Genomic DNA, 27457 nt, shown 5'->3' with positions numbered 1-27457 from the left:
TTTACAAAGGTTTTAAATAAGCTGACAAACGCAGACACAAACACTCACAAGCACTTGTTCCAACCCTCTCAGTTCCTCTTCATGTGACATGAAGTATTTCTGGCCTGAGGGGAAAGACACTCAGCTCATCAGTTCAGCTCTGCTGAGCAGATCCCTTGTCTTAGGAAAAAGCATTAGCTAAAATGCTCAATAAATACTCTCCAAGTAGGCCATAAAGCTATTCCAATTGCCAGTGGCAAGCCCGAAGTTGAATATAACTTAGGAAAATGGGAGAAGCTACACGGATGCTGGACTCCACTGAGAACGTATAGTGTAGTGGAATAAATGCAACTCTTTCACTTCCTTATGTACCTTGTAAATCATGTTGCTTTCGTTCCTGCTCTCTCACCTTTTCTCCGTCACGCCAAAGCAAGCTCAGCTCTGCACATGAGATGGTTCTGACACACGGCCTTGCTCCCTTTGGGAATCTGTGATCTGGGACATGGCAACTATCTAATGAAAGCACTGTTCTTTATCAGCAGCAAAGCTGTTAAGAGCAGAGTTTAAAAGATCTGCACTCATGCATTTATTTTACCTGAGGGTTTCCTGCCCCTACTAGCAGCCCAAAGGCCGTGGCAAGATCTGATTTCCAGTCTTTGTCTCAGTGGGAGTGTCAGACTCTTAACAGAAACCACCTCTACAAACTTTCTATGGCTTCACACCTCCTTTAGAGTCAACAAATAGAACTAAACACTCCTAAGATGTGATTCACCTGGTCTATTTAGACAATCACTTAGGAGGAGGAGGACCACACCTCCAATGCCCGTGACTGTATTAACTAGATGTAAAACAGAGCCCGAAGTGGCATGTGGATATACAGGGGCTGAGAACTGCCGCCTTAGAAGATATCCATCTCCCCAGATTTCTGAGAAGCTGTGAGGATTAACGTGTTCACATGCATGAAGAGATGTGCAGACTAGGTGCGCTTTTTCCTATCACATCTCCATCTGTGGATGTCTTTCAGGGTAGCTGTAACCTGAGGTGTTGCAGGGTTTTACAATGAGTAGCACCACAAGATAAAAAGAGTCTCAAAAAAAAAAGAAGGGGGGGGGAGGGAGGGGGGAAGAAACACATTGAAGGAGATTTTGAGAGACTTCAGATCAGTTGTGCCTTACTGCTGCTATACTGGAAGCAGCTGCTGAGCTGCATGGCTCAAGGTGATGTTGAATGGGGGCACTGGGCTCAGTAATGGATGTGACGGGACAGCTGGTGGGGCACAGAAGGTGTGCGATGGCAGAGACCCCAGCCACTGCACTGGGGCTCTCACCTGGGGGGCTCGTGGTCCAAGGGTCACCCACCAAGGCAGGTCTGTTAAACCCAAAGCCATCCTCATTGTGAAAGGTGTCCAACAACAAAGAGTTGGAGGGCTCTTAGATATGCCTGAAATGGTGATTAGTGGCATGCGATGTTCGCAGCTTCTTTAGTCTCATTCCAAGATGGGAGTTTTGCATCATTTCTAGCTGGCATGCAAGGACAGGGGGAAAGGGCCCTGGCAGACCCCTGTGCAGGTCAGGAATCAGGCAAAAAGGCCTGATAAATAAACAATCAGCAGCAAAGATTGGAGCAGCTCTTCCCTACAACTCTGGCACTGACCTGAAGCTTTCCTGGAGCTTTTTTTGTAGCTTTTGGCCTTTTATCCTATAGGGCTTTAATTTATTATTGGGACCTAAAGACAGCAGCTTGAGGGAGGTATTTAGATGCTCTGTGTAGCCCAATACTCTGTTCCTAAATGGGACCTAATAAATCAGATGCCTGCCTTGGGCTGCACTGTGAATTGTTAGTGTGAATACAGACTGTGTTGATCTTTTAATTACTGACTTTGCTCTGCGAACACACTTTGCAGCAATGCTTTGCCTGTTTTTATTTACAGCCTTTCAGACCTCTTCCCAGTGGCGGATCCCACCCTTTTTCTAAGACAAAATACCTCAGGCTTCCTCATGCCAGCACCACAAGGAAGTGGAAAATCCAAGGGGTTTCTGTTGTTGTTTTTTTGTTCTTAATGTTTCAGCTTCAATGTATTTTCCACAAACATACTCTCCTAGTTCACGTGGCAGGAAAGTGGAGGAAAAGTAACAGAGGAAAAAGGATATGTTTTACTACATTGACATTTTTGCTCCCTTTAAACTACATGGATCAGTCCCTCCACTGGAGCGTATCAGCCCAGCTCCATTCACTAACGTAGATCTGGGCCCTTTTGTTCCAGCTGAGGCCACGTGTCCATCTGGGCAAGGAAAGCAGGAGGTTAGAATGAGCACAAGAATGGGAAAAACATCTTTGGGAAGCTGGGGTCGTTCCCTTATACACACATATCACACATTTCTTTCCCTGGTGTTTCTCTTTTCTTTCTTCATATCATTCCTCTGCTCACAAGGCAGCATTTTGAAAAGCCATCAGCAGCTTTCCTGATCCTACGCTGAAGATAAATAACAAGCCAACATGTAACACTGGAGACTGATTTTCCAACCCAGTAACAGCCTGCGGAGACCTGTTTCCATGCTGGGTGTAACCTCATCCTGGGAGAGTCACTTCTTAACGGGAGGCAACTTGTCCGTGCCAGTGCAAAGGTCCTGCTGAAGCAGCACTATTAAATATTATGATTCATCCTAATTTATTGCACTGGTACCTAGGGACCAACCCAGATCAGCTTCCCTCTGCACTAGGCATTGTATCAAGTGAGGCACAGCACTTCCAAACAAAAGGGAGAAGTCAGAAAGGGAAAAATGGGGATGGAGAACAAGTATAGGAGGTATTTTGGGTGGCTCATTTCCCTCCCCTTTCTCCCCTGCTGACTGCCAGCTTTATCCCACCCACAAACTGCTTCCAGCTCTGGCTAGGCATTCTCATCCAATTTTGGGAAAATTATTTCTTTTGCAAAGAAAGGCAATTTGAAAGGAACTGCAGCTATTCACACACATAAAAGTCTGGTTCTGAAAAGTGCTTAGGAGAGAAAAAAGAAAGAAAACACTAACCCAAACTGTAGAAACAGATGAAAAGATTAACATTTTGGCTACTTTTTTGGACACACAGTTCTTTTTTTTTATATATATATATACATGAAGATTCCATTTCCGCATTTTTTTTCTGATTGCCTGGTAATGACATCGATGCAGTGGTATACAGTTAAGAGCTGTATATCTCCTTCCCCAGAAGGGCTGCCCTGATACACATCAATCACAGTGGTACCTGTCCTCCACATAATCTCCCACCTCCCCTTGTCCTCCTAGGACATCTCCCCAGTAACCCATCCCCACTGCTGTGCCACCCCAGGCCGTTCTCAGTGGAAGGACATCTCACACTTGATCCAGTTTTAGGCCACTTGTGCTGATTTTCTCCTTGGGATTCAAGAGGCAAGCAATCACAGTCGTCCCTTCAGCTCTCATGACTTCCTAATCAGCAGTTTAGGTCTCCACGGCAGTGTACCTGAGGCACTAAAGGAGGAGGGAAGTGTATGCTACGTCCCTCAACACTGAGCAAAATATCTCACCTACCATGAAATCAGGCAGTGCCCAGACTTGCTGGATCAAAAACACAGAGACAATTTGTAGTCACTTCTCATGGAGCTAATCTTCCCTTCATGTGCAGCAACCTGCCTGTGCTTCAGAGGATTAGCCTGAATGAGGCCGTATACAGCTTTGGGGTGTGGGAGCAGACACAAGACAGATCCTTGGGACTCAGCTCCCTTACATCCTCTCCTCATGGGATGAAGGACAATGCCTAGCCTCAGTAAATGGACCAGGAATGTCCTCAGTCCCTCAGGAATGTCTCCTCTGAAACCTTACACAGCAAACAAGGAGCAACAGATCATTTTGGAGCTTGACGTGCACAAGTGATTTCTAGCTACTCCTATTTCCTATTCCACCACTGATCACAAACATGCTCTGTTCCCACCACCCCTCAGGCATGTAGTCCCCCAGCTAGCAGCCAGCAAGAAGACAGACCTCGCTCTTGTCCCACTTTCAGAGGGCAGAAAGTGCTAGAGTGGCCTTGCTCACCTCTGGGGAGGGGAACTGCGATTTGTTTCCATCAACCGGGGCCACCAAGAGCATGTCCTGCAGGATCGTCGTCATGTGCTGAGCCATGACCTTCTGCTGGTCGAGGCTGCAGTGGTTCTCCAGGGAGATGATGACAGGGTATGGTGAGGTCTAGGACAAGACATAACATCCATCATCAGTGAACTCTGTAATTTCACCTGTCCATAGCAATTGATATAAGACCCCCGTGTTGTTTGCTCTGGAAATGAGTGCGTCAATGGCAGGGACAAAAAATGGACAAATTCAGATGTGTAGTAGCTGCTCAGATCTATGCCGATGTCTTCCAGGCTGGATCAGGATCCCACGGGCTTGCCAGGTGTGGTAAGCCTCCCTGTGTCTCCATTCTCCACTTGCAACATAGGTCAGAGCACCTTCCTAGCTCACAGAAAGACTGGGAAGGGAGCTTTGCAAGTCCCTGAGTTTGTTCAGACCCTTAAGCGACCTGAATCCTTCCTCCTTTCCTGCACAGACCTGATGTGGTTCCCTGAGGCCCCCTAGACATTTTGTGTGCTGAAGGCATTGCCTTGCTATTGCCTAATAGCCCCAAGGGAAACTTGGGGCTGGTTCTCAAGTCAAGTGCACTGAAGGAAAATAGCAGAAAGCACAGTCAGTCTGGACAAACCCAAGGATTTTTAAAGGCTGCTAGCCCAGGACTGCCATTCCAGAGTCCAGACCTACTCACTCCTTTCAAACCTGAGCAGAAACTGTCCTTCGCATTAGTCCCTCCAAGGCATACACACTTAAGTTCCTTCAAACTAGGGACAGACCCTGAGACGTGAAAACCAAGCAAATCAAAAACTCGTTTGCGTTTTCTACCAGGTATATTCAAGATGTTGGACATTATTTTCATTGCAGTGGGGTCCAGTATCCAGCTGTGCTGGTACAGATTTAAACTCATCCCCAGGCAGTGCCTTGTCTCACCAGCAACTTCCAGGAATGGATCTCTGCAGAAAGCAGAACAAGGATGCCTAGACAGAAGGATGCATCTTCTACCCATGACAAAAGCTAAAGTGAAGTCTTCATTCTTTATGCTCTCTACTGGGAGGGCAGAGATCTGCTATTGGTCTTGGACTGTGAAATATGAGAAATCTTAGAGGGTCCCAGGTCTCTCATCCTTACTTTGAAAGCATAGTTCTTGATGGCCTTAATGACATCGCTGAAGAGGATCTTGGAGGTGAGAGTGTAGCCATGATAAATGATGGGTTCCGAGTTAGGGCCATCCCAGCAGTCCAGCTCCACACATCGACAGCCTTTGGTGAGGGCTCTGGAAACAAAGAAGGGACCTGGTTGGGTTTTAAACCTTTGGCTCTGTCTCAAAGTGAGACTGGATCGGCCACAGGTATTGCCTGGGAAGGTTGATGGGAAGTTCAGGGAGAAAAGAGGAGCTTGGAAAAACAGGAAAGCAGATGGAATAAGGATGGGACCAGGAGAGCTCGGGGTCAACAAAGAGAGCTTAAGGTTGAGCAAGGAAAGCACATTGGGATCTGAGAAAGAAAGTCATGAAAGTCCAAAGTAAGGACCATCCAAAGAAGGAGACATAGTAAGAGCCAGATGAGAAAGGACACTCATGTCTGTGCCCAGAGTCTTTTCCCAAAGATGGTAAAGAGAAGGGAAAATCAAGAGTAGTTAGACTGGAAGAAAGACAGCCTTAGAAAACAGTTCATGAAGCCTGGATGATGTGCCTTCTTCCTCTAGATCTGATAAGACACAAGGGATGGATCCTCTGGGATTTCAGGGAAGGAGACTTGGAAACTCAATCACAGCTGGGGAGACTGCTGAGGGCCAGTTTCCCAAACAGAATCTACAGATTGAATTCCCATTTGAAACTCCTTCCACATATCCATACTTTTATTTTCATTTCATTTCAAATGGAGGTTCCCCCTGTAAAGACTTACCTGTCTGGGAGGTGATCTTTTTCTTTTACATAGCTCTTTTACATTTTTTCTTTTACATTTCAGATAACACAACTCCTTTAACTCATTGCAATAAGAATCATGGGATTTATTTACTTTACAGCCAGAATGTAATTCTGTAATGTTAAGATACTGTAACAGGAGTTCAAACAGCTACTTTCATTAGTTTGTGCCAGATTTCACTCTCTACTCCTTTAAGCTTGTGACTCAAGATAGACATTATTCCCTGGGAATCAGATAAATCATATACAAAGACAGAATTACAGTCATTGACTTGCTTATAAGGAAACATTGTCTCACTTGATAAAAGCACAGGTGACAACAGAAGTAAGATAAGGTGTTTGTGCAAGATAATAAAGGCCACTGTAAACATCTGGCCATGAGACGTCAGACAGCAGTCATTGTTAAAGGCAAAAGCAGGCAACACTTACTGTTCTGTCCAGGGGAGACGTGGGAGCAACTAAACTGCTAGAGGGACCGGGCAGAAGATTCCTGATCACTCACACCACTGCGTTAGCTCACATCCCATATCTTTTTTGGATTACTCCAGCTAGCCTTCTCCAAGATAAACCCCAGTATGGCTCTAAGGAATAGTCTATGCTGATTCTCCCAAAAGGCAGTAAGGATTGCAAACGTCATGACAGTATGCATCATTTTGGTCTCCCTCCAGTCTCTACGCAGCTGTCCAGCTTTATCCCAGAAATCTTTGCACCCTCTAAGCCCTTGCACACACGATCCCATGCCATATTGAGGCTGAGGGAGTTGGGCTTGTTCAGCCTGGAGAAGAGAAGGCTCAGGGGAGACCTTACAGCAACCTGCCAGTGACTAAAGGGGGCTACAGAAGAGCTGGGGAGGGACTCCCCTACCCCCAGATGTGGTAATTATATATCTTACAGTCAGAAGAACACCACATGGGGTTCAGCAGAAACCCGGGACAAAGTGCAATGAAAAGGGAGCCATGACCAACCTGGTTTAGGTTGCCTCACAACCTAAGTGCCTCACAGGCACGTAAACACATACATGCATAAACACACACACATACATTACCTGATGTAGGCTTCTGTGCTGCTAGGACCTGTAAGCTGGTCTTCCATAAGATAGGTATTGTGTGAGGATGACACAAAGTAGTGACTGAGAGGTTGAGTCATGTCCTGGTAAACTTTACGGTGGGAGGAGTTGAATATATTCCCGTCATCAGACAGCAAGTACATCAGGAAACCATCTTTGGTCATGGCGTTACGTTTCTTGGCTGCCCGATAAATAGATAGAAACCCCACGTTAAAATCTGACACGACCAGGTAGTGGTGCCATCTTCACCATGATGCCTGCTGATCTCCAGGGGATCTCAAAGGTAAAACATGCTCCCTAGGCATTCAGCTAATGGTAGAGATATCGATGCTGTTCAGATAATGGTGACAGCTTCCTCTGTCAGAAAATGCTTTTAAAACCCCTTCACAAGCAGGCTATTACAGCACTTACTGTCCTCGATAAGACCTAAAAGTGCCAAAGACAGCACTTACTTCACCTGCTTCTAGAGATCTATAGTACAAAAATCTCCATTTGAGCACTTCAAGCCTCTTTCATGCCAACACAGGCATTGTCAGATGTCTAAACATGGCCAGATAAATCCTGCCTAGATTATCCAATGACTACAAGATTTGCACAGAGTAAATGAAAAATAATGCAAATTTGGGGGAGAATTAGTATCTCCCCATCTTGAAGGACTGAGATAGATTTCTGTCCTATTTTCAATCTGCAAAGCATCATCCCTCTCCTGAAGGTATACCAGGACAGCACAGAGGCAGCCTATGATCCAGCACTGGTTTCTTGAACATGTCCTCTGAAGTGCTGCAGTCTGGTGTTTTGCTTCATTTCTGAGCAGACAGTTAGTTCTGTGATTGCTCTCCTAAACAACTGTCGCCTTGTTTGCCCTCTACTCAAAGATCTCACCAACTTACAGCTTTTCAGGTGCTCACATTCAAAAATATTTGCCTCCCTTCCTGCTTCTGAAGAGCAGAAATATTGCTACATTCTTAACCTTGTAAACCACCTGAGATCTTGACATTTGAACAAGCCATCAGAGCCTTTCCCACGGGAATTTCACTGCCTTGTAACCAACTGCATGTCAACCCCACTCCGGCTGCTTGGTGTGCCTAAGCCAAAAATGAACATAACTATTTCCCAGTTTTTCCTGTCCCCTCCTCTCCTAAAGCTGCTAATGTTGCCCTAGAAAACAGTTTCAAGGAGAAAACAACACATGGCTGCAGAAGAAAACAACAGCAAAGCAATTCAGAGTTCATCAAGATAGCAAGATTATGACCCAAGCCAACCAGGGTTTCCAACCTACCTATTTCGTTGGGCTCGTATCTCTGAATTAAGGGAGGGGCAGCAACAACAGCATCTTCTTCTTGTTGTGTCTCATAGAGGAACCTCACTAGGTTCTGGCAGGACATGAACCCTTCCGCATCTGAGTACTTTTGGAAGATCTTGTCTATTTCCTTTCTCTCTGTCAGTATCTTGTAAAATTCCTCTATCTCATCATCCTCCAGAGCCTCTGTTTTGGACTTGTCACAGTGCTGTAAACGTAGAGGGGAGAAGGAGTGAAAACCTTCTTTCCTTCTGGCATATGCCAGCCGTAATCTGCACCAGGGCTACACAACGCAGAACACAAAATAATTGGAAATGGTTACTGGCCAGTGAATGAGAAGCGTGGTCAATGGTTCTCATTGACAAGGCCAACAGTCACATAATGGTTACAATCACTATTTTTTACTCATATTATCTGTATGCTGAAGAGCACCAGGCTCCACAGAACTATGTGCTGTGCAAAACACGAGTTAAAAGGAAAGCTCTTTACAATTTAAGCATAAATCAAGGGTCAAAAGAAATGTACCTCTTGAGATTCCTTTGAGTAATATAGGGAAACAATTAACTCAATGCATCTTAAATTGATAGAAACCCTGGCCTAAAATCTCGTAAGTGAAAAAGGCCTTCCCCTTGATCCTAGTAGGTCTGAACTCAGGCCTCAAGAGACTGTCAAGGCTATTTAGTAGGGCTGGTTGCAAAAAGAGCATCAAAACTGACTTAAAAAATCCTGCTAAATATGTGCTTTACGTATGGGGAAAAATAAATAAAATAAAACTCTTTCCATGGAAATTATCTGTTCTTCTGCAAAAATCACCAAGTAGCAGAATCTCCACAAAATTTCAAATCAGGTCTCAGCTTCTCAAGGAGCTGTAATTCAAATTCTTCACACTCCCATGCTTCTCTATGGTTTGAAATTTTTTACTACGTAACAGCTCTGATAGGACAACACAGTCAAGGACTTGGCTGATCACAGAAGATCAGCAGTTTAAGATATGCAAGTTAGTGTCTCCATTAAGGACAACATCTTTTCCAACAATAAATATTACCAGTTTATTTAAAATAATCCCAGGTTCAACTTTTCATCAGATTTTTTTTTTTCTGTGGCAAATCCTGATAGGAATTTTGTTGTTTTTTCCTAGCAGAATTCCTCACAGAAAGGTGAACAACTATTCTCCAGTTATCTCTGGGATGTACACCTCTGCAGTAAATACGACTGAGAAAAACAAGCTGCAACGGAAAGCTGGAGCCTATCTCAGAGGAATCACTTATGGCAGGGAGCGTTATACTTCTTCAGAGTGTTCTTTGCCAGAAATTTCAGCAGTTGACCCACTTTAAGTTAACGTCTTACTATTACAATGATTCCCACTCTCTCAAGACAGCAAGCTAGCAGCCCCTCAGCAGTGGTGCCCTCATCTCATACAGCCTACTGACATCCTACATTTCAGGTAAGTCTGAAAAACCTAACTTTTGGCACGGATGCCAAACCTCCAACAGGACATAAAGTGCTTGCAGGACACGGATTGACTTACTTCGTTTTTGGCCTAAAAACTTTTCTTCTTCGGATCTGAACTAGGCATACAGCATGTGCTCCACACCACTCAGCGGAGGTAGGAGTGCATTTCACCTCACCCTTGAGACGGACAACTTGCTGTCAGTTGCTGTGACTTAGCTGACATGGGGCAACTTGTCAAACCAGAGGAATTTAATTGCTTTTGATCTTTGATCTCTTATGACAGATAGAGCTATTGTCCTGGCTTTTATGAGCAAAATGAATGTCTCAGTTTTACCAGTCATCGTACTAATTTCAGCCTAACCCTTCTAATGATCTCAGCGATGGCCACAGCGGCTTTGGCAGCTCTCCAAGCAAGATGATAATGACAGGCTGTTTCTCCCCATGCAGTGCCTCCACTGGAGCCCTTCACTTGCAGTTTGTGGCACACTTATAATACCAACCAAACAATCTTGATGCATTGTATTTCACAAACTGAACCAAGAACAAAAAGTTCAACTTGTTCTGATTTCAGAATCGGCTGGTTAAAAGCCATGGGCTAATCTCAGGGATAGAATAACCCATTAAATGCTCAATACTAGAGACACCTTCAAAATGAGTTTGAGCTGTCCAGGAAATATCTTTTCCTTGCTGCCTTCCATCTCTGTATGATCCTGTCCTGTGGCTTTGGCAGATTTCACAAGCTATGCTGAGCATGACATTTAGCAGTTGAAAAAGGAGTGTAAAGAGGGAAACCAACTGGTACAGACTGCGGTAATGCTTTGAATGACAGGCATTCTTTTCTTTAAGACAAAACACGGAAATTAACATGATATGACTCCTAGGAAGCTAGCATTATAACTAATGTCCCTTGGGAATTTTGTTCATTAGTGGCCATTAAAGGTTGTGATGAACATAGCACAATAGCATTGGTTGGCATCATAGTCAGATTCCAGGATGGATCAGATATGTGGTGTAAAACTGGGCTTTTTCTGCTTGGGCTACAAGAGCTCCATATTAGAGAGACACTCTCAACACCAAAGGCTGTATTTTAGCTCACTTGTATGGACCATGAACCATGAGTCCTGAATAAACCTTCATTTGCCAGAAAGAGTCTGAACCTCTCTGATGCACCATAATGAACATCCAGGTTGAAATGAAGTGAGCAATTACAGGATTTGCACAGTTTCTGGCTGCATTGCATGTGTCTTACTTAGGTGTGTCTAAAACCTAGACGTGGACACAGAGTTATGTGACAAAAAGCAAGAAAAATGTGAGAGCGTGCCCTGTAGCTCTCTCTTAAATCCTTGGTCACCCTTCCTTCCTGTGACTAAATGAAGAAAAACTCACAAAGACAGAAAAGAAGATCACCATTTTAATACTCTGTAATGTCTCTCAATCCATCTATATTTAGGTAATATGTAAAATGAATACGTAATTGCTTTAGGATAACTCAGTGGTCAAACGGAGTGAGACAGACTCTCCCTAGAGGCAATTCACCCCACAAGAGATCTGAATTAACCTCCCGAAGGTTAATTCAGAAGGTTAATTAACCTCCTCTCTTTCCGCTGGCTATACAGGAAGCTTATAACAATTACATGTCTAATGAGGGCACTTCAACTAGCAGCCTGGATTTAAATGGGATAAATCAGGGCTTAGTTACTACTTGGAGTCCTTAAGCAAAAAGAGAATTGAACTTCAGCAAGTTTCCACTCCAACTGCTCCCTTCTAACTAAAAGAGGTTCATTGAATGAAAAGGAGACCATGCCTCTAAAGATAAAAGGTGTCTTTTCAAATGTTTGGTGTTTGAAGATTTAGGGACTGATTCATCTAATGCATGTGAGATGCCTCCTTTAGGATGAGGTGAATCACACCTGGTCTCCATTATTGGCTTGATCTATGCAGACTGCAAAGGCAGTGTAGGAATTGGTGATTACTTCCAATGTAGGTGCCTGCACTGGAGACTTCTAAGTCAGCCAGAGGAATTCCAGCCTTATTGCTATTCTTCCAGGGTTTTCCTGAACAGGGAACAAAGCACAGGATATGCCAGCCACAGCAAGCAGCCTATCCGGTGGATTTTGCAAGATTAAATTTGTAAAGATCTGCTGCCCACCTTCTCCTCGGTCCTGCAGAGCTACCAAAGAGACCTCCATAAAGTAAGAGTTAGAAAACTCCTCCTCTGGGGAAGGTCCTAGCAAGACCTTGCCAACCTCCCCTGTTATCTGCTTACAGGAAGGAGCAGAACAATTACTGCCTGTACCTGCAACCACCCACATGTTTACCACTGATCAGAAACAGCATTTCTGAAACTGCCCGCCCATGAATTCAAATACTTCTTCAGACAGGGTGGAAGTCTGGAAATCATCCAGATGTTTTATCTTGCCTCAACAGGAAAGCTCATTTAGAGAAACTCTAAAAACAACTTAGAATTTTTCATCCCTTTCTTATCTTCAGATAGGCTCAGCCAGCAGCTCAAACTTGAGACATAGAAGTTTATGTCCCAAGTGGATTGAATGTACCTTGGGCTATTAGAGCAACCAGAATGCTCCAGGTCTAGGTGCAATGTAAGGTATCTATCACCATTTTCATTTTTATTCCCAATTTGCACTTTCTTTTTGTTTACGCAAGTCACAAGTCCTCCTTCCCTGAGAAGGTAAAGGATTCATAATTTTAACCAAACTGATTTCAGGTAGGCTTAGGCATTGATATGTGGTCATGGCACACAGAACTTCTGAAACGCCTGGGACTCAAAGTGCACCTACACTTTGCTTTTTCCTTTTTCTCTCACTATCCATGTTCATGTCTCATCTTCTCTGAACCCAGGTAAAATTGGGTATCAATGGTAAAGAAAGAACACTTTAGCATAACTACACCAAAAGCACTATGCTGCCATAACTCGGTTGTTTGTAGGAATCTGTTGAGCACCAAAGCCCCCAAGTCCTTCCTTAGTACAAGAAAAGATGCTGAGTTCACTTTAGCTTAGTTCTCCAACCAAAGCTGAAAGCAGCAGGAGACCTTGTCCTCAGTCAACAGCAAGTACTTTATCTGCTTGCACTTGTTACCTGGAAAATCTCCTTGGCATGATAGTCATCAACTTCAATGTTCACTTCTTTTAGGAAGTTCTTGAGCTCTTTCAAGCTCATCTTGTTGTCTTTGTTCTTATCAGCTTTCCGCAGGCAGGTATGAATCCAACTGCAGGATGATGTAAGGAAATCTTTCCAGATCAATACATTGTCTAAACACCACCCACCCCTCTGTAGACCCTGGGGGTAAGGAGGGAAATTTCTTCTAAGGACTCTGAACCACCTCTCCATGCTGCTGTAAATCGGCATGCTCCCACTGAACAGCTTGCATCATCTCACCTTCTGCTCTGAAAGGGCACAACGGTGCTTTGGCAGAAACAAAATGCTCTGTAATACAAGCTATCATGACCTGGGGAAAGCTTTTAACCACCTGGCCAAGGCTGGATCAGCTCTATTTACCCTGTAGGAGTTTCTCCTCACAGCCACATCACAAAACAGTCCAATCTTTCTTTTGCAAAAGAAAGTGCTTTCTGCTCCAGAGTGTTAAGAGGGGAGAGAGGAGGGAGTAAAAGAGCTCCCAAGTACAGGAAACTGATCATTAGGGATCTGATTGATATTCAGTGTATCAAGCTGAACACTGAACAGGGTTTCTCCAAAAGAAATGTTAGTATTTATCTTCTTACTCACCTTCAGCTTCTGTATTTATTTAGGGATTTCTTCCTAAATAGTCTTAAAGAACTTTGTTGTAAGCAAAAATCAAAATCAATACAAACTTTATGGATCTTGGCTTTCCTCAATAAAATACACGAGGTCCATTCATGTATCCTACTGTGATAGTAGTTCTTAAAAGCTTCATTTATAATAACTTTAGTATATCTATGGATCTAAAGAAATTACTATAAAAAATGAGCTTCTTAATGTGACACAAGTTAATTTGAACTGGGTCTCCCATGTTCTTTTAGTCCCTTGGGAAAATAATGTTGGACAGTTGACACACCTTGGAGTTTTTTGGATTTTCTTTTTGTTTGTTTTGTTTTGTTTTAACGTTTTTTGCATCTAACAGCTGCTTCTCTCTAATTTGCTTTGACTGTCAAACGACAAAGGTCACCCAGAAGAATCTCCTATTTTTCAATAGAAAAATGGTGGAAGAGATGGTAAGTAACAATTAGATCTCCATGAATCTAACCATCTATGTCTTGCATAGGAAGCACTGCTTCAAACTCATTCAAAAAAAAAAAAAAAACTTTAAAAAATGCTCAGTCTGGATGTTAAACAGAGTAAACTTCAGAATTAGTAAATACCAACTGGGGCACATAGTGCCATAACATTTTATCTGGTCCTTTCAAAATCACCTCCAAAAAGAGGTGCTAACTGACAGATTTAAGGTCTATAGACATAACCCTGAAAGAGGGTATTCACCAGAGCTACCACTCAAATATTTCCAGACACTCAGAAATATGTGTAAACTGTTTGTTAGTGTTGTTGGTCTCATGGAAAGCTGAACTTTCTGTCTTTAAAAATCTTGGCAGGTGCTAAACCATGACCTCATGCTGCATCCCTCTTAGCCCGGTAATATTAATATTCCTCTTTTATACACATGGAAATGAAAATAAAGAGAGGCTAGGTTTGCTCTGGCTCCCAAGGATACTCCAGGCTCTGGCTGGGACCAGTTCTCCATAAAACCAAGTTTGAGACATGAAGCTCCTATGGGAGTTCCCCCAGGGATGCTCTGCTGGGAGCACACCATCATCCTCCCCAGGGTGGAGAACACCAACTGTGCTCTAAGAGCATCTATCTGCTCAGTATGTCAGTGCGGTGCCAACAGCAGGGCAACCCATTCCCACTCAACCCCTGCACCACCTTTAGCTCCCCTAAAAGGCCGGGAGTAATGCACACCTCTAGGGAGCCAAGAGGAAAGCCAATTTGTCGTAGCCAGACGTGGGCAGCAGGGGCGGCTACTAATTCCATGTAGGAACTACACTGTTTGCTCTAGCCGCTGCAAAAGAAAACCACCCTTTTTTACAAGTCCGTGGTCATTTTCCCTGATCAGGAGCACCCAAAGTTCATGCACATATCCAAAGTCCACTCTGAAAAGCAGTATGTGAGCAGTAAAAGAGATCCAAAAAAAGAATATGTCTGGGTCTGACTGCAAATGGAGGATGCTTTTCTCTGCTATTGCTCCCAGAAAGGCTGAGTAAAGCGGGATGGAAATCAGAGGGCCCATGAAGAGCAGAGGCACACAGTAGGCCCTCTCACCCCAAGGGTGAGCAACAAAGAGAGAAAACAGACTACAGACAACGGGAGCCTCAGCCTGTTATTTCAGCAAGCAGTGTTCAGTCTCAGAAATACCCAAACTCCTCACGCATCTGGATCCCCTTGGGTTTGAGAGGGCTTAGAGGAGCTTGGTGAACTAAGCACTTAAACTGAAATTCTTCTTGTCTGATACAAATGCCATTTTGCTGCCCTGGTTGTGGGTCTTCCTTTCACCTTACACAGCCTATTTGGGCCTGGGCAGACTAGGAAGAAGCTGTTCCCATTCCTGTATACCTCCAGAGTGCCTGCTTCCTGCCTCTTGTTTCTAAAGTATCTGCCAGCTTCAGGACTACCAGCTTTCTACGTGAAACCAAAGAGGGATGACTGAAACTATCTGGCAGATATCCCATGAATGTGCTTGGAACAGAAATGCTGCAAAACTTCTGGTAAGTGATTCTCGACCAGAAGAAAAGCTCATACATACATTCCAGAATTGAAGCAGGCGGTGCCACACTACTCAAATGAAAAGTCCCCTGTATTTTCTGGTCTAAAGTCATCCCTGCACACATACCTGCAATATTAGCTTAACAACCTATGCCAACTTGTTGAGGGCGAAATCTGAGGCTTAATAAAACACTACTGTATGCACAAGAACATCTGAAATACTCTTCAAGCATGAGGAGGTTTTATCTTGTAAGTATATAGAACTGGAGAGGACACATAAGACACTAATTCCAGTCCCTTGCTACCACAGTTATAACAAATCCCACCTGAAACTAGCATGTTCTTTGCTCTCAATACTTGTTTTCAAAATCTAGCTGATCTCTTATTTGCTTTGCAAGGTTTCAAAGGCTGGAAAAGACCCACAGCAAGGCAGTTCTCCAGTGATAGGGGACATGCAGAGGACCCAACGCTTCTCCTCCACAACTGACTCTTCCCCTTCTGTGCTCACAGATGCAGAGAACACTTCTGAGGTTTAAGCAAGATCTGAGTAAGCCCACGCTGCCAAGCAAACCCAGTGAAGACAGACTAAATTTAAAATCCCAGGCTTTAATTAAACATCATCAAATTTCAAATGAGAAATCATGCTGTTCTGTAATTCCAGGTTACGTTAAATGGCCTGAGACAATCCCAGATTGGAAGCCAGCACTGCACAGTAATTACTCTTCCAGAAATACGGCTTGCCTACCAACCCCATTTAGCTCTGATTCTGCTTTCCAAAGACAGAGAGGCACTTTTCCACGCTGGAAATTTACAGCTTTCTTCCCTTGCAAATGTCATTGTTATTTACCCCGCCCCCCCCCCCTTAGTGATCTGGTCTCTTCTTACGGGGAAGATTTTCAGCATTATAGTCAATTTTGACATGCTCCAGGGATAAGTTTCTGTACTCCAGATTTCCCCCACACACCATGGGGTGGAGGCAGCCTTCACATTCAAAAGGAAAACTGCCAGGCTGTACCATTTCCATCAGCACTGGAGCTGCAAGATTTCAACTTGCCTAGGGACTGCTTCCTTCCACCATGGACACACAGCTGCTGGCACAGCTGAGGAATGACCTTAGAGACTAGAGCTTGAAAAAACACCTGAAAAGATACTCATAGAGCAAGAGATAAACACACCATCATATGCACATCAGAACTAATGGAATCTGATTCCTTTAAAGAAGCTGTACTATGGCTGTGCAAGTGCTTATTAGGCTTCAGAGAACCCACAGAAGAGTAAAGCCTGATGAAAGCTCAGCATTTATGTGCCATTTCCTTCATCATCAGTACATTATTACCCAGCAGGGAACCCGCATGGAGTGAAGCCTTGACTGAGGGCAAGACTCCCTGGGGCCTGCTCAGGCTCAGACTCCAGTTTTGTGATTTTCCCCAGCTGAGGACTTCACATCTCCCTTCCTCTGCACAAATTCTTTGATGCTGAACCAGGCATGAAGCTCACGCAGCCTCCCTCCACTGCAAGCACTATCTGTTTTCCTCTCTGATAGCGGGATGCCTATTTTTGTAGAGCTTAACGGAACTTGATACTTTATGACCCCTACTGCTCTGTCAAATCAGGGTGAAATTGGCCAACAGGTTCATATGTTACGGCCACGGCCTCAGGTGCACAGGGATTGTAGAAAATCAAGCAAAAACTACACCCACAGACAGTCTGCTTTTACAAGGATACAAGGTGGTCACAAAGCAACTTACAGAGTGAAACTTGGCCCTGAGAAAAATTCCCTGAGAATTCAGCAATGACAGGATTTCACCCAATAGCCATCTCACTCTCCTTCTCACAGCTAATTTACTCTTCTTTCCTGCTTTGCTCCTTTTCCCTTCTGTGTCTGCACTGTCTCTAGAGCAACTGCAATCTTGTTCAGGGCAAAACTTCCTCCCATGCTGAGGCAAATAAGGAGTAGTTTCACTAAAGTCAGAGGAGCTACCCTACAGTAAACTTGGCAGAGAGAAGAGAAGAATCAGTTCCCTTGCCTTGTATTACTGAGAAACACGATAAACAGTACGGGCTTTTCATGCCTTGCCAAGAAGTGCCTATCCTGGAGTTTACTGCAGTGCAAGTGAAACAGACCCCTGAAAAATACAAGATAATGATTGTTTTATCTGGAGCTCCCTAAAAGGGGCAATTCTTTACTTATGGAGCTATGTGAAGCCTGAATCCTCTCTTGCTTGTAGGAAAGGAAAAAAAGCACTGGAAACCAAGGATTTGCCTGGGTGCAAAATCAATGTGAGAGAAAACTCGGTGCCCAGGGCCAATAGGAAAAAAGGGGGCTAGTCTACTATCTCCACCCACTGAGAAGGACAAGTGCTTCTTTGTGTGTGATTAATCACTTTACAAGGCAAAGGATACTGTTGGAGTTTCTCTTTCTGGTTCATGGAGTTGCTGTGGGCTATGATTTTCCCAAGGCCGCAGACCCAATGGTTGGCATCGTCCTCTGAACTCGCAATGAGGTCCAGGTTTTTCCGTTGGTCTTTGAAGACGATGGAAAAGCAGCGATACTCTGGTACATCCTTGGCGTATTTTTCCATACCTTCTGTTTTATGGCCTGACCTCACATCCCGAATATCTTCAATGGAGACTGTGGAAAGAAAGCAGAGCCTGCTGTCAGCAGGGGTTCAGTCATCCTTATCTCTATTTGGTGATGGATATTCAGAAATTACTCTTTTTCCTTTTCCTGCAACCTCTCCCTCCCACAGCTGGAGGATTCCCTTCTCTTTTCTGCCTTCCACAAACTTTGTTGCCGCAGAAAGCTCAAATAAAAAGGAGCAGAAATAGGAAGAAAACAAACAAACAAAACCCCCAACACCTCTCCTTTGTCTGTTCCCATGTCCTTTATTTAACATAGAATCAGAATATGCATGGATGCCATGCTGTGATACCATGTTTATGACTTATCAGTCACTGTCAGGGCTGGCTCCAGCCCTTGGAGCATCCCTGCCTTGACCTCTGCCCCTATCTGTGAGTGGGGGGAGTGGAGCTATACCTCCCCATGAACAGGGGCAGGTAACCCAGTAGGTCTGTCCACTTTCCCCTGTAAATCTGGACCTGGATTTATCACTGAGACCATCATTTCTAAGTGTCCAACCTGTGACACTGACATTCAGAGACAGGAGCTAACGGTTCCTCAAATCCATGCTCCTTTCCATGCTTTTGAAAAAGGACACCAGAAATCACTGATTGCTTTTGTGGCTTCATCTGTTTGTGCTTTTCTCACCCCTCTATAAACACAGGGAGACAAAACACTAATCCTCCTCTGGTAAATGGTTGGGTGCTTTTGGCTTTTTAGATGCAACTAAGATTTCTCTTGGGCATAGTATTAGATGCTATGTAATCAATAAGCACTTGAAAGACACAAGGATCATGACCAACAGGACCTCACCCCAACAATCAAATAACCTTTGGCTATTTTAGTCTCAGAACTGGAAACGAAGAATTCTAACAGCCCACAGGGAGATGAGAGGGACCAAAATGGCCATTCTTCAGTTTGCAAAAAGTGAGAAGGTAAAATTTAAAATCCCATATACTCTTCTCAGTCACGCTAGTAAAAACTGCTCCAGAGCAGTTTGGTGTCACCCATGACCCGTCCACACCCCTGCCAAAGGCAGACTTGATCCTCGTTGCTGTAAGCAAGCAATACACAGCTTTCAAACCCTCCCATTTCCATCTCTGACTCTCAGTTAGTGGAAATGAGCCCTGAAGGCACACCAAGTTTGCCATGTGCACACGCAAGGCAGACCAGAAAGAGTGGTGCATTCAACAAAGTACGTGAAGCAAATGTATGTAACTGAGGCAGCCCTACTCTGCTCTGAGGGCATTGCGGGTGCCCTCCAACTCTGCTGAAAGCGGGCAAGCTCAGAAACTCAGTTCTCCCAGCAGCATACACAGCCTCCTTTTGTCTTTCGGGAGTTGATGGGCAACTTAATACATCACAAAGGCCTGAGTGGAAAGGGCAGAAACTGCTTAATCAGATTTGATGCTGAGAAACTTAACATCTAAATAGGGATGGCACTTACATACACTAGATGGAAAAACGGTTTACAAATGGTATTAGAGTCTCTAATTGAGAACATCCGATTGGATTTTCCTTGGGGGTTGACAGACCAGTTAACATTTTGCAAACATCTTCCAATAACATTCATCACAGGGCACACACACAAAACGTAGCACACCTGAGAGATTGTATTGGGTTTATGTGGCAAGGATTTGGTACTGGGCGGGCTGCAGTGGTGGCCTCTATGAGAAGAATCCAGCAGCTGCCCCATGTTAGATAAGGGCCAGTTTCAACCGGCTCCAAAGGGACCCACTGCTGGCCAGAGCCGAGCCAATAAATGATGTTGTTTGTGCCTCTGGGAAAGCAGATTCAAGGAAGGGAAAAAAAAACCCACTGCACAACAGCAGCTGGGAGAGCAAGGAGTGAGACCCAGCCCTGCAGCCCCCAAGGCCAGTGCAGCAGGAGGGCAGGAGGTGCTCCAGGCACACAGCACAATTCCCCTGCGGCCTGTGGAGAGGCCCCTGGTGGAGCAGGCTGTCCCCCTGCAGCCCACGGGTCCCACACGGAGCAGATCTCCACGCTGCAGCCCGTGGAGGAGCCCCCGGTGGAGCAGGTGGATGTGGCCTGGAGGAGGCTGCGGCCCACGGAGAGCCCCCGCAGGAGCAGGCCCCGGGCCGGAGCTGCAGCCCGTGGAGAGGAGCCCCCGCAGGAGCAGGGGGTCTGGGGGGAGCTGCCGCCCGTGGGGGACCCGTGCTGGAGCAGTTTGCTCCTGGGGGATGAACCCCGTGGTACGGAGCCGTGTGGGAGCAGGTCTTGAAGAGCTGCTGCCTGTGGGCAGCCCCCACAGGCTCAGTTGGGGAAGGACGGCATCCCGTGGGAGGGACCCGCGTGGAGCAGGGGCAGAGAGGGAGCATGAGGGAGCAGCGGGGACGAAGCAACAGGGACTGACCGCAGCCTCCAGTCCCCATTCCCCTGCACCTCTTGGGGGGAAGAGAGAGGAGAGAGTGGATGGAGGGAAGGTGGTTTTAGTCTGGTTTTGTTTGTTTCTCATCACTCTAGCTTATTAGTAATAGTTAATACATTACATTAATCTCCCTATGCTGAGTCTGTTTTGCCAGTGATGATAATCGTTGAGTGATCTCCCTGTTCCTATCTCAGCCTTTGAGCCCTTTTCATCTATTCTTCTCTCTTTCCCTTAGAGGAAGGGAAGTGAGAGCAGCTGCAGGGGAGCTCAGCAGCCCAGCTGAGTAAAACCACCTCCGAGATATCCAGACATCTTCAGTAACACGCATGCCTAAAACCAGATATAATCACTGGAATATGAAAAAAAGTTGGTTTTAACTTATTCCTATTTCAAACTGAAAATTATGGGTAAAAATTAATTCCTGTCTCATGGAGGCTTGAGACTGATTTTGTTCGTGCTTGTCTTCAAGGAGCTTTATTAAAACCATATGTGAGTGTAAAATATCCCTACTATTTAGCTGAGTAAGAGAAACTTGAGAAATTTACCCCCCAAAAGAAAAAGATTTTATCTGTTCCTTCATTTAAATTGGTTCAATTTCACTGTTACAGTGCCCAATTAATTCAAATCTAACACTGCAAAATACACAACTCAATATCCACTCTGCACATTTTTAGCATTGCTGCCCTGGGATCACCCAAAATTCATTGGATGCTCCGTGGAGTTTTAAAATCTCCCTTTTTCTCCAGGGCAGTCATGATATTGCTCAGCTGTGGGGAAAAAACACACACACTCAGCAAAAAAAACTACAATTTCCAAAAATTAGCGACTGTCCAAAACCAACACTTGACATTTGCTTTAAATTCCCACCGTGTGTTGGGGTGGTCAAACACTTTGCTGATTTGGTGTCGATACAAGAACATGCCATGAGACCCTTCCTGGAGTTGGCAAAGCTCCTCTCTGATGATGAGCAATTACCTTTGTGTGGTCTTATTTTCACTTGGTAAAGGCCAACAGTGGAACAGACAGAGGGGAGGGGAGGGGAGGAGAGGCTTGGGTTGGGATGGGATGGGATGGGCTGCTGTGGAATTACATTATCTAGCCAACTTACTTTAGAGTGAAAGTTTATGGTTTTGCGTGCTAAAACCATCTTTCGAAGAAAAGGGCTGCAATTCCCTTGAAGCTAGGCTGCTGGTGGAGAGCCTTTCTGCTGAGTTTACTTGTTAACTAGCACATTGGGCAAACGACAGGGATTGTGCCTTAGGTAGCACTGCACAGTTTACGCCTTTATTGTAAAGGATGCTGTCGTGTTTAGAGGGATTCAGCTCAGTCAAAATACCTAAACCTTGCTCCCTTTATAAGCAATGGGGAAAAGAAAAAAACAACAAAAACAAACTTGTGGAACACAAACGTTCTGTCCTATTTAGAAATAAACTTTAGCATTAGAGAAATCACAGCCTAAATCTATGGCTACAGTGGATCCTTGACCAGAAAGGAAGCCCAGGCTGAGCATCTCAGATGCAGATGTGGGCCATGCAGATGGTCCATAAGCAGGTGATTCTGCTCCACTCCCAGTGTCCTTTGGTTATGGCAGTGCAAGTGGAAGGATCATCCTGTTGTTCCTCATCACCTGCCAACTGCTCACCACTGCTTGGCTCGTACGTTATTATCCCTTCAGACCGGCTAGCTACTCTGCTTGTGCAATCAATCCCTAAACCTTGGGTTGGCAATGACATAGTGTTTCCAAGACTAGAAAATCTGATGTTAAATATTGGAAATTTAGAATGTATTCTTTGGAAACCGTTATCTGGCAAAGTGAATCCACTGGAAAAAAAAAAAAAAAGTGAGTTGTGTGGGAGGAAAAAAAGATTGAAAACCTGTAGCTGGAAGGGCTGCCTTGATCTCCATGGAGTATACTGCTGAGAAGAGGATGATGGAGGGCACAGAGTGTCCCCATGCAGAAAAAGTACAAGGAAGGCTGAGTAACAAGATCAATGTCTACTGTTGTCACACAAGAGACAAGAGAAGCTATCAGTGCAGGAACCATTAAAAAAGCACGGTAAAGGAGGACATTTTTTAAAGCTTTCCATAGCTTGGTCATATGTACTGCTTTCATCTATCAATATAAAAGCTGAAGCCAAAGGAGTCAGCCCAAACCATCTGCAAATGTTATCTCTTTTCTGGAAAATCTTAGTCCAACATGAATACATTATCAGCTGCTCCTGGACAAAGACTGTGCTGTATTAGCAGTCCCAAACCAACTGTGTTCTCAGATGAGCCAGTTGCAAGGAGATATCAGAAATAACTGGGGGACAGATAAGTGATTTACAGAAGAGGAGTAGTTACAGCAAACACCGATCAATCACATATCCCTGCAACCTCTCTTGGTCCTTCCCCATCACGCCACAGTGGGGAGGTAACCAAAAGCAGAAGGGAGTCTGAAAAGTTTGCATCTGCTTCTCTTGAGTGTTTATGTCTGCTGAAAGGTTGGTTTGTGCAAAGCCCAAAATAATGAAGCATCACACAAGGAAGCTTGTGTCCTTCCTGGCCTCCAGACATTGAGTCAAACAGGTTACATGCCGGTCAGCCTTCCTGGCTGCTGCAGATGCCAATCGGCCAGCGCCGCAGCCGATGGTCATAGCTCCCTGCTCACATGGACATACACCAGCATTCCCTGGAGCCACTGAAATTATTCCTCTCAGTCTCGTGGAGATGTGAGAATTTTCTTTTTATTCTCATGCCCTCGTGTACCTTTCTTCCTAATGCTTGGTCCTGTGCCCTTCTCCCATTTCACCCATGGCATTAGCAGGTGCGAGTTAGGCCCGCAGAATACAGAAGACCAGTTTCAACAGCCCAATATTTTCAAGCAATGTCTCTTTTGGGAGTCTCTTTTGATTTGTATTTCTCTCTTCATGCCTTTCAAGGAGTTTGCTGCTACACTTGCAAGCTTATCCCCTCATGCAGAAGGACAAGGAACACCTCCTCTGAAGGAAGACAAAAGCTGTGACTCACACCGATGTGCCTGTAAGCAGACTTAGAGTCTGCAAGAGCTCAGGTCCAACACAGTGACCCACAAAACCTTGCTGAGTGGGTACGGAGCCTCACCTCTGCCTCTGCCTGACCCAGAAGATTCCCCAGGCTCTAGGAGCCACTATCACTTTAGTGATAGGACTAGAGGGAATGGCCTCAAGTTGCACCAGGGGAGGTTCAGTTTGGAAATGAGGAGACATTTCTCCTCAGAAAGAGCAGTCAGGCATTGGGACGGGTTGCCCAGGGAGGTGGTGGCGTCACCGTCCCTGGGGGTGTTCAAGGAGAGGTTGGACGTGGTGCTTGGGGACATGGTTTGGTGGTGACATTGGTGGTAGGGGGGTGGGGACCGATGATCCTGAAGGTCTCTTCCAACCTTAATGATTGTAGGATTCTAGGATTCTACGATTTCTCCCCAAGGGTGGCCCCTGAGGGAAAGGCTCCCCACCTGCCTTCCCCCAGGACCTGATCCACCCTCACCACCCTCCACGAAGTGCTTTTATGCCCACCTCAGTGCAAGGACTGAGGCCCTACAGGCCTGTGCAGCAGGGAGGCCCCTCTGAGAGGGAAAAAATCCTGTGGGAGGCAGCAGGGAGAGGGACCCAAATCTGATCTCCCCTTCACCCTAAAAGCTGCAACCCCAGAGCTGTCAGGCCTCAGGAGTGCATCAGAGTCACACACACTCAGAGTGAGCCATTTGGCAGCCAAAAATACAAATGCTGAAGAGCCAGAAGTACGAGCCTGACAAGGTGCCTAATGATTAGAGCACTTGTCTGAGAGATGAGCCCTGGCCACTGGCCTCTGCTCTGGGGGCAATGTCCATCTCTTCTCCAGTCATTGCTCTTGAAGTAAAATGTCCAGATTGTGCTGGGTACATGGACAGTAAAACACTTTGGTAATCCCGAAAAAAATACAGAAAAAGGAGGACAGGAGGCAGAAGGCAATCCCTTTACCTTCCTCCTGATTGAGAGGCAGCTCTTTGAGAGGAGATGCTTTGTCAAGACTCGTACAGAAAAGAGAGACAAGGAACTGAACCCACATATTCAAACCACTAAGGATGTGAAGGACAAGGACAACTAGATGCTTCTTACTTGTGCCTTTGCTGATAAAGAGGGAGAGGAGAGTCAATGTATGGACATTTGGAGGCACTGCCAAAACAGCTGGCCTTGAAGGGAGGGGGACATTTTTTTTCACTCTGGGGCAAATGCTCTTCAGATCCTTCCCTTTCCATATCCTACTTCCCCTTCATTAGCAAATGATGTCTGCAATGTGGCATTCAGTCACGCTGAATTACTCCATCCCACTCTAATTGTCTCAGTAAGTCACTTCTGTTTACTGTCACGAAATGCAGATGAGAAATGCACTGAGCTGTTAATAGCTCGCACCATATTTGCACACAACGCTGTATTTCTGCAGAGATCACACCTTCTCCAACCACAGCTCAGCTAGATTGCTTTAGCATCTTGCCAAGAACCGACAAAAGCTGCTACCTGACCCCAGCACTGACCTGCCAGCCCGGGGGGGGCTGCAGTGAGGCTACACGGATTTTGCAACACGCTGAGCACATGGGGCAAACTGGCACTGTGTGCTGCTTCTCTCTTTGGTTTTGTCCCAGGAAAAGCACTTTAGTTGCTTTTAGTTTCACCATAGGCAACTGATGCTAGTGGCAAAACGCACTTGGGTTTGGGGCCTTTGTAATCAGCAGGAGTGGGAGCACATCAAATTCGTGGACTGGGAACAACAAAGATTATCCAGCACCCTCATCACTGATGGATGCTTTTGCATCATGATTCGAGGGTGGGTTTAGCTTGAGCCCCGCTGTACTGTGCCTTCTTAGCTCTGACCACATTGCTTTCTCTTCTCCCTGTGCCCGATTTACTCCAGGTCTCAACTGCTGATTCCTCACCCGCTCTCTTCGCTCCCCCCTCCACCAACTTGCTCAGCACATTGTTTGAACTTGAGATCTGCTGCCCAGCAGCCTGCCCTCATTGCTGGTGTGTGTCACCAGCTGACAACTAGTGATATAATGCACGTGTAATTTTACAGGTTGTTCAGAAATACCTTTTAATAAAAGGTCTTTACCCAATCTTTCTGTATAAGCAACACAGATTGGGGCGCTGATATAAATAGTGATCTCTATTTACATTCCTTCCAGACACCACAAGCAAGTCCCTGCAAACTATTTTTGCAACTAGTTCCTACTTCTCCTGCCACTAAATTTGGATCTAAGGCATTCCACCTTTGCATTTAACTTGCTATAGAGAATAAGGTCAGTATTTGCCAGCAGACTGCCTGTGATGAAAACTGTCCCAGAAACTCACGGCAGTGGCCTGATTTAAAATTAAATCGAAAAAACAGGCCGCTCTGCAATTGAAGTGACTTGTCTTATGGGTTGAATGATTTTGATAAAAACTAATGAGACCCACAGACAGACAGTTTTGTTTTCACAGCTGACGGCTGCCTTGCATAACATATTCACATCAGCAAATATTTTTCCAGGGACAAATACATGTCTGATCGTGAAGGCAACAATTCCTAGAGAAACTGCCTAACCAGCTCCAAAAGGAAGCTGTTGGTGTAGTCAGTTTCCTGCTATGTGCATACAGGTTGCTGAGAATTTCTGTTGACTTTTGGCACTCATCAGATCCACAGGAACAACTTTAAGTTTTTACTTTTTGACTTGAGCAAGCACAGAGCAATACCACGTCCTTTCTGTTCTTCTAAAGGCAAGTTCAGGGCATTAATTCAATGGAGGCAATCGTTCATCCATTCACAAAAATGGCATGGTATGATCATCATATGGCATTTTAAGGGTGTTCCTAAACTTAACAGAACTAAAAAATGAAGAAAAAAGTCTTCTGCTAAACATTGGTAGTATATAGTGTTATAAAGCCTTAAAAAGTACAAAAATATCCTACAATTGGGTTGGAATTGGGAGGAACTGAAACAAATTCTGTGCATTTTTAATACTGAAGATAATTAATCATTAGATCAAAATATCAATTTCATGATTTAAGATAATAATACAATCTTCATTTAAACAGTTGTGCAAGTGAATTTAGATTGCCTCTGTAAATTGCTTCCCAAACTGTTTTTTTTAACCAAAGTAGAAAAAAAAAAACAACAATAGTAGTACTTCAGTACGCTTTTGGCTAGAAATTGCAATGTTTGAGCCAAAACTCCTAAACTTGTGTCTTGATTGCACAGTTCATGACTCAATGAAGCACCCCCAGTGAGTCATCCCCTGTGCGGTGTGCGAAGCTCGCTCATGGCTGTCATGGGAAACGTCATCTCCCTGAGCTTGCAACAGAGAAAGGGTGCAGGAGGCAGTGACGTACCTGCTCCTCTGGGGCCCTGCTGTACTACCCCTGAATCTAAACGACTTATTCAGCCTTTTCCTTCCGCCTCTGAATATTCTGTTTTTCCACCAAACGCCCCAAAGGGTGTTTCACTGGAAAGCTTTCAACCATCCTACAGATCCTCAAGCTCAGAGAGTTTTTGGAGGGCTTGAGGCTGGCTTAAGTGAGCTCAGGCTGGGGATTTCAGTTGGTTTAGGAAAAAACTTTCAAAAACTGATTTCACTGAAAGCAGCACGTGGCTTTCTATTCTATTGCATGTGTGGATGAGACCTGATATTTGACCACAGCTAGCCAAGACAGCGTTACTGACAGGTTGCTGCTTCTTGAGGGCAATCCCCTCTGCCTCCTTTGGCTCCCCTCTCTCCCACCACAATGATGCTCAAGAGAAAGAATGGGCAGTGGTTGAACTGGCTGTCTACCTGCCCCCTTGCACAAACCTCTTCTTTTTGCCCCCAAACTGTTAATCCTGCCACTTGAACCCCAGTGGATCATGGTTTAACATTTGT

The 27457-nt window shown here is 45.0% G+C and overlaps 1 protein-coding gene across 2 annotated transcripts in view; it reads right to left on the bottom strand.

Moving 5' to 3' along the window:
* PLCD1 (phospholipase C delta 1) overlaps positions 1-27457 on the bottom strand; it is a 54633-nt gene that overhangs the window by 10037 nt on the left and 17139 nt on the right. For both annotated transcript variants that reach the window (XM_083823721.1, XM_083823720.1), the window contains exons 3-8: positions 17963-18191; positions 12902-13031; positions 8331-8559; positions 7031-7232; positions 5190-5334; positions 4032-4181 (exon numbers count right to left, since the gene is read on the bottom strand). In XM_083823721.1, the coding sequence (XP_083679847.1) occupies positions 4032-4181; positions 5190-5334; positions 7031-7232; positions 8331-8559; positions 12902-13031; positions 17963-18191 (1085 nt within the window). The remainder of the gene's footprint in view (positions 1-4031; positions 4182-5189; positions 5335-7030; positions 7233-8330; positions 8560-12901; positions 13032-17962; positions 18192-27457) is intronic.

This window comes from Anser anser (genome assembly GCF_964211835.1).
Source record: "Anser anser genome assembly, chromosome: 2".
In the NCBI taxonomy this organism is placed as follows: domain Eukaryota; kingdom Metazoa; phylum Chordata; class Aves; order Anseriformes; family Anatidae; genus Anser; species Anser anser.
This window is presented reverse-complemented; position numbering and strand designations above follow the sequence as displayed.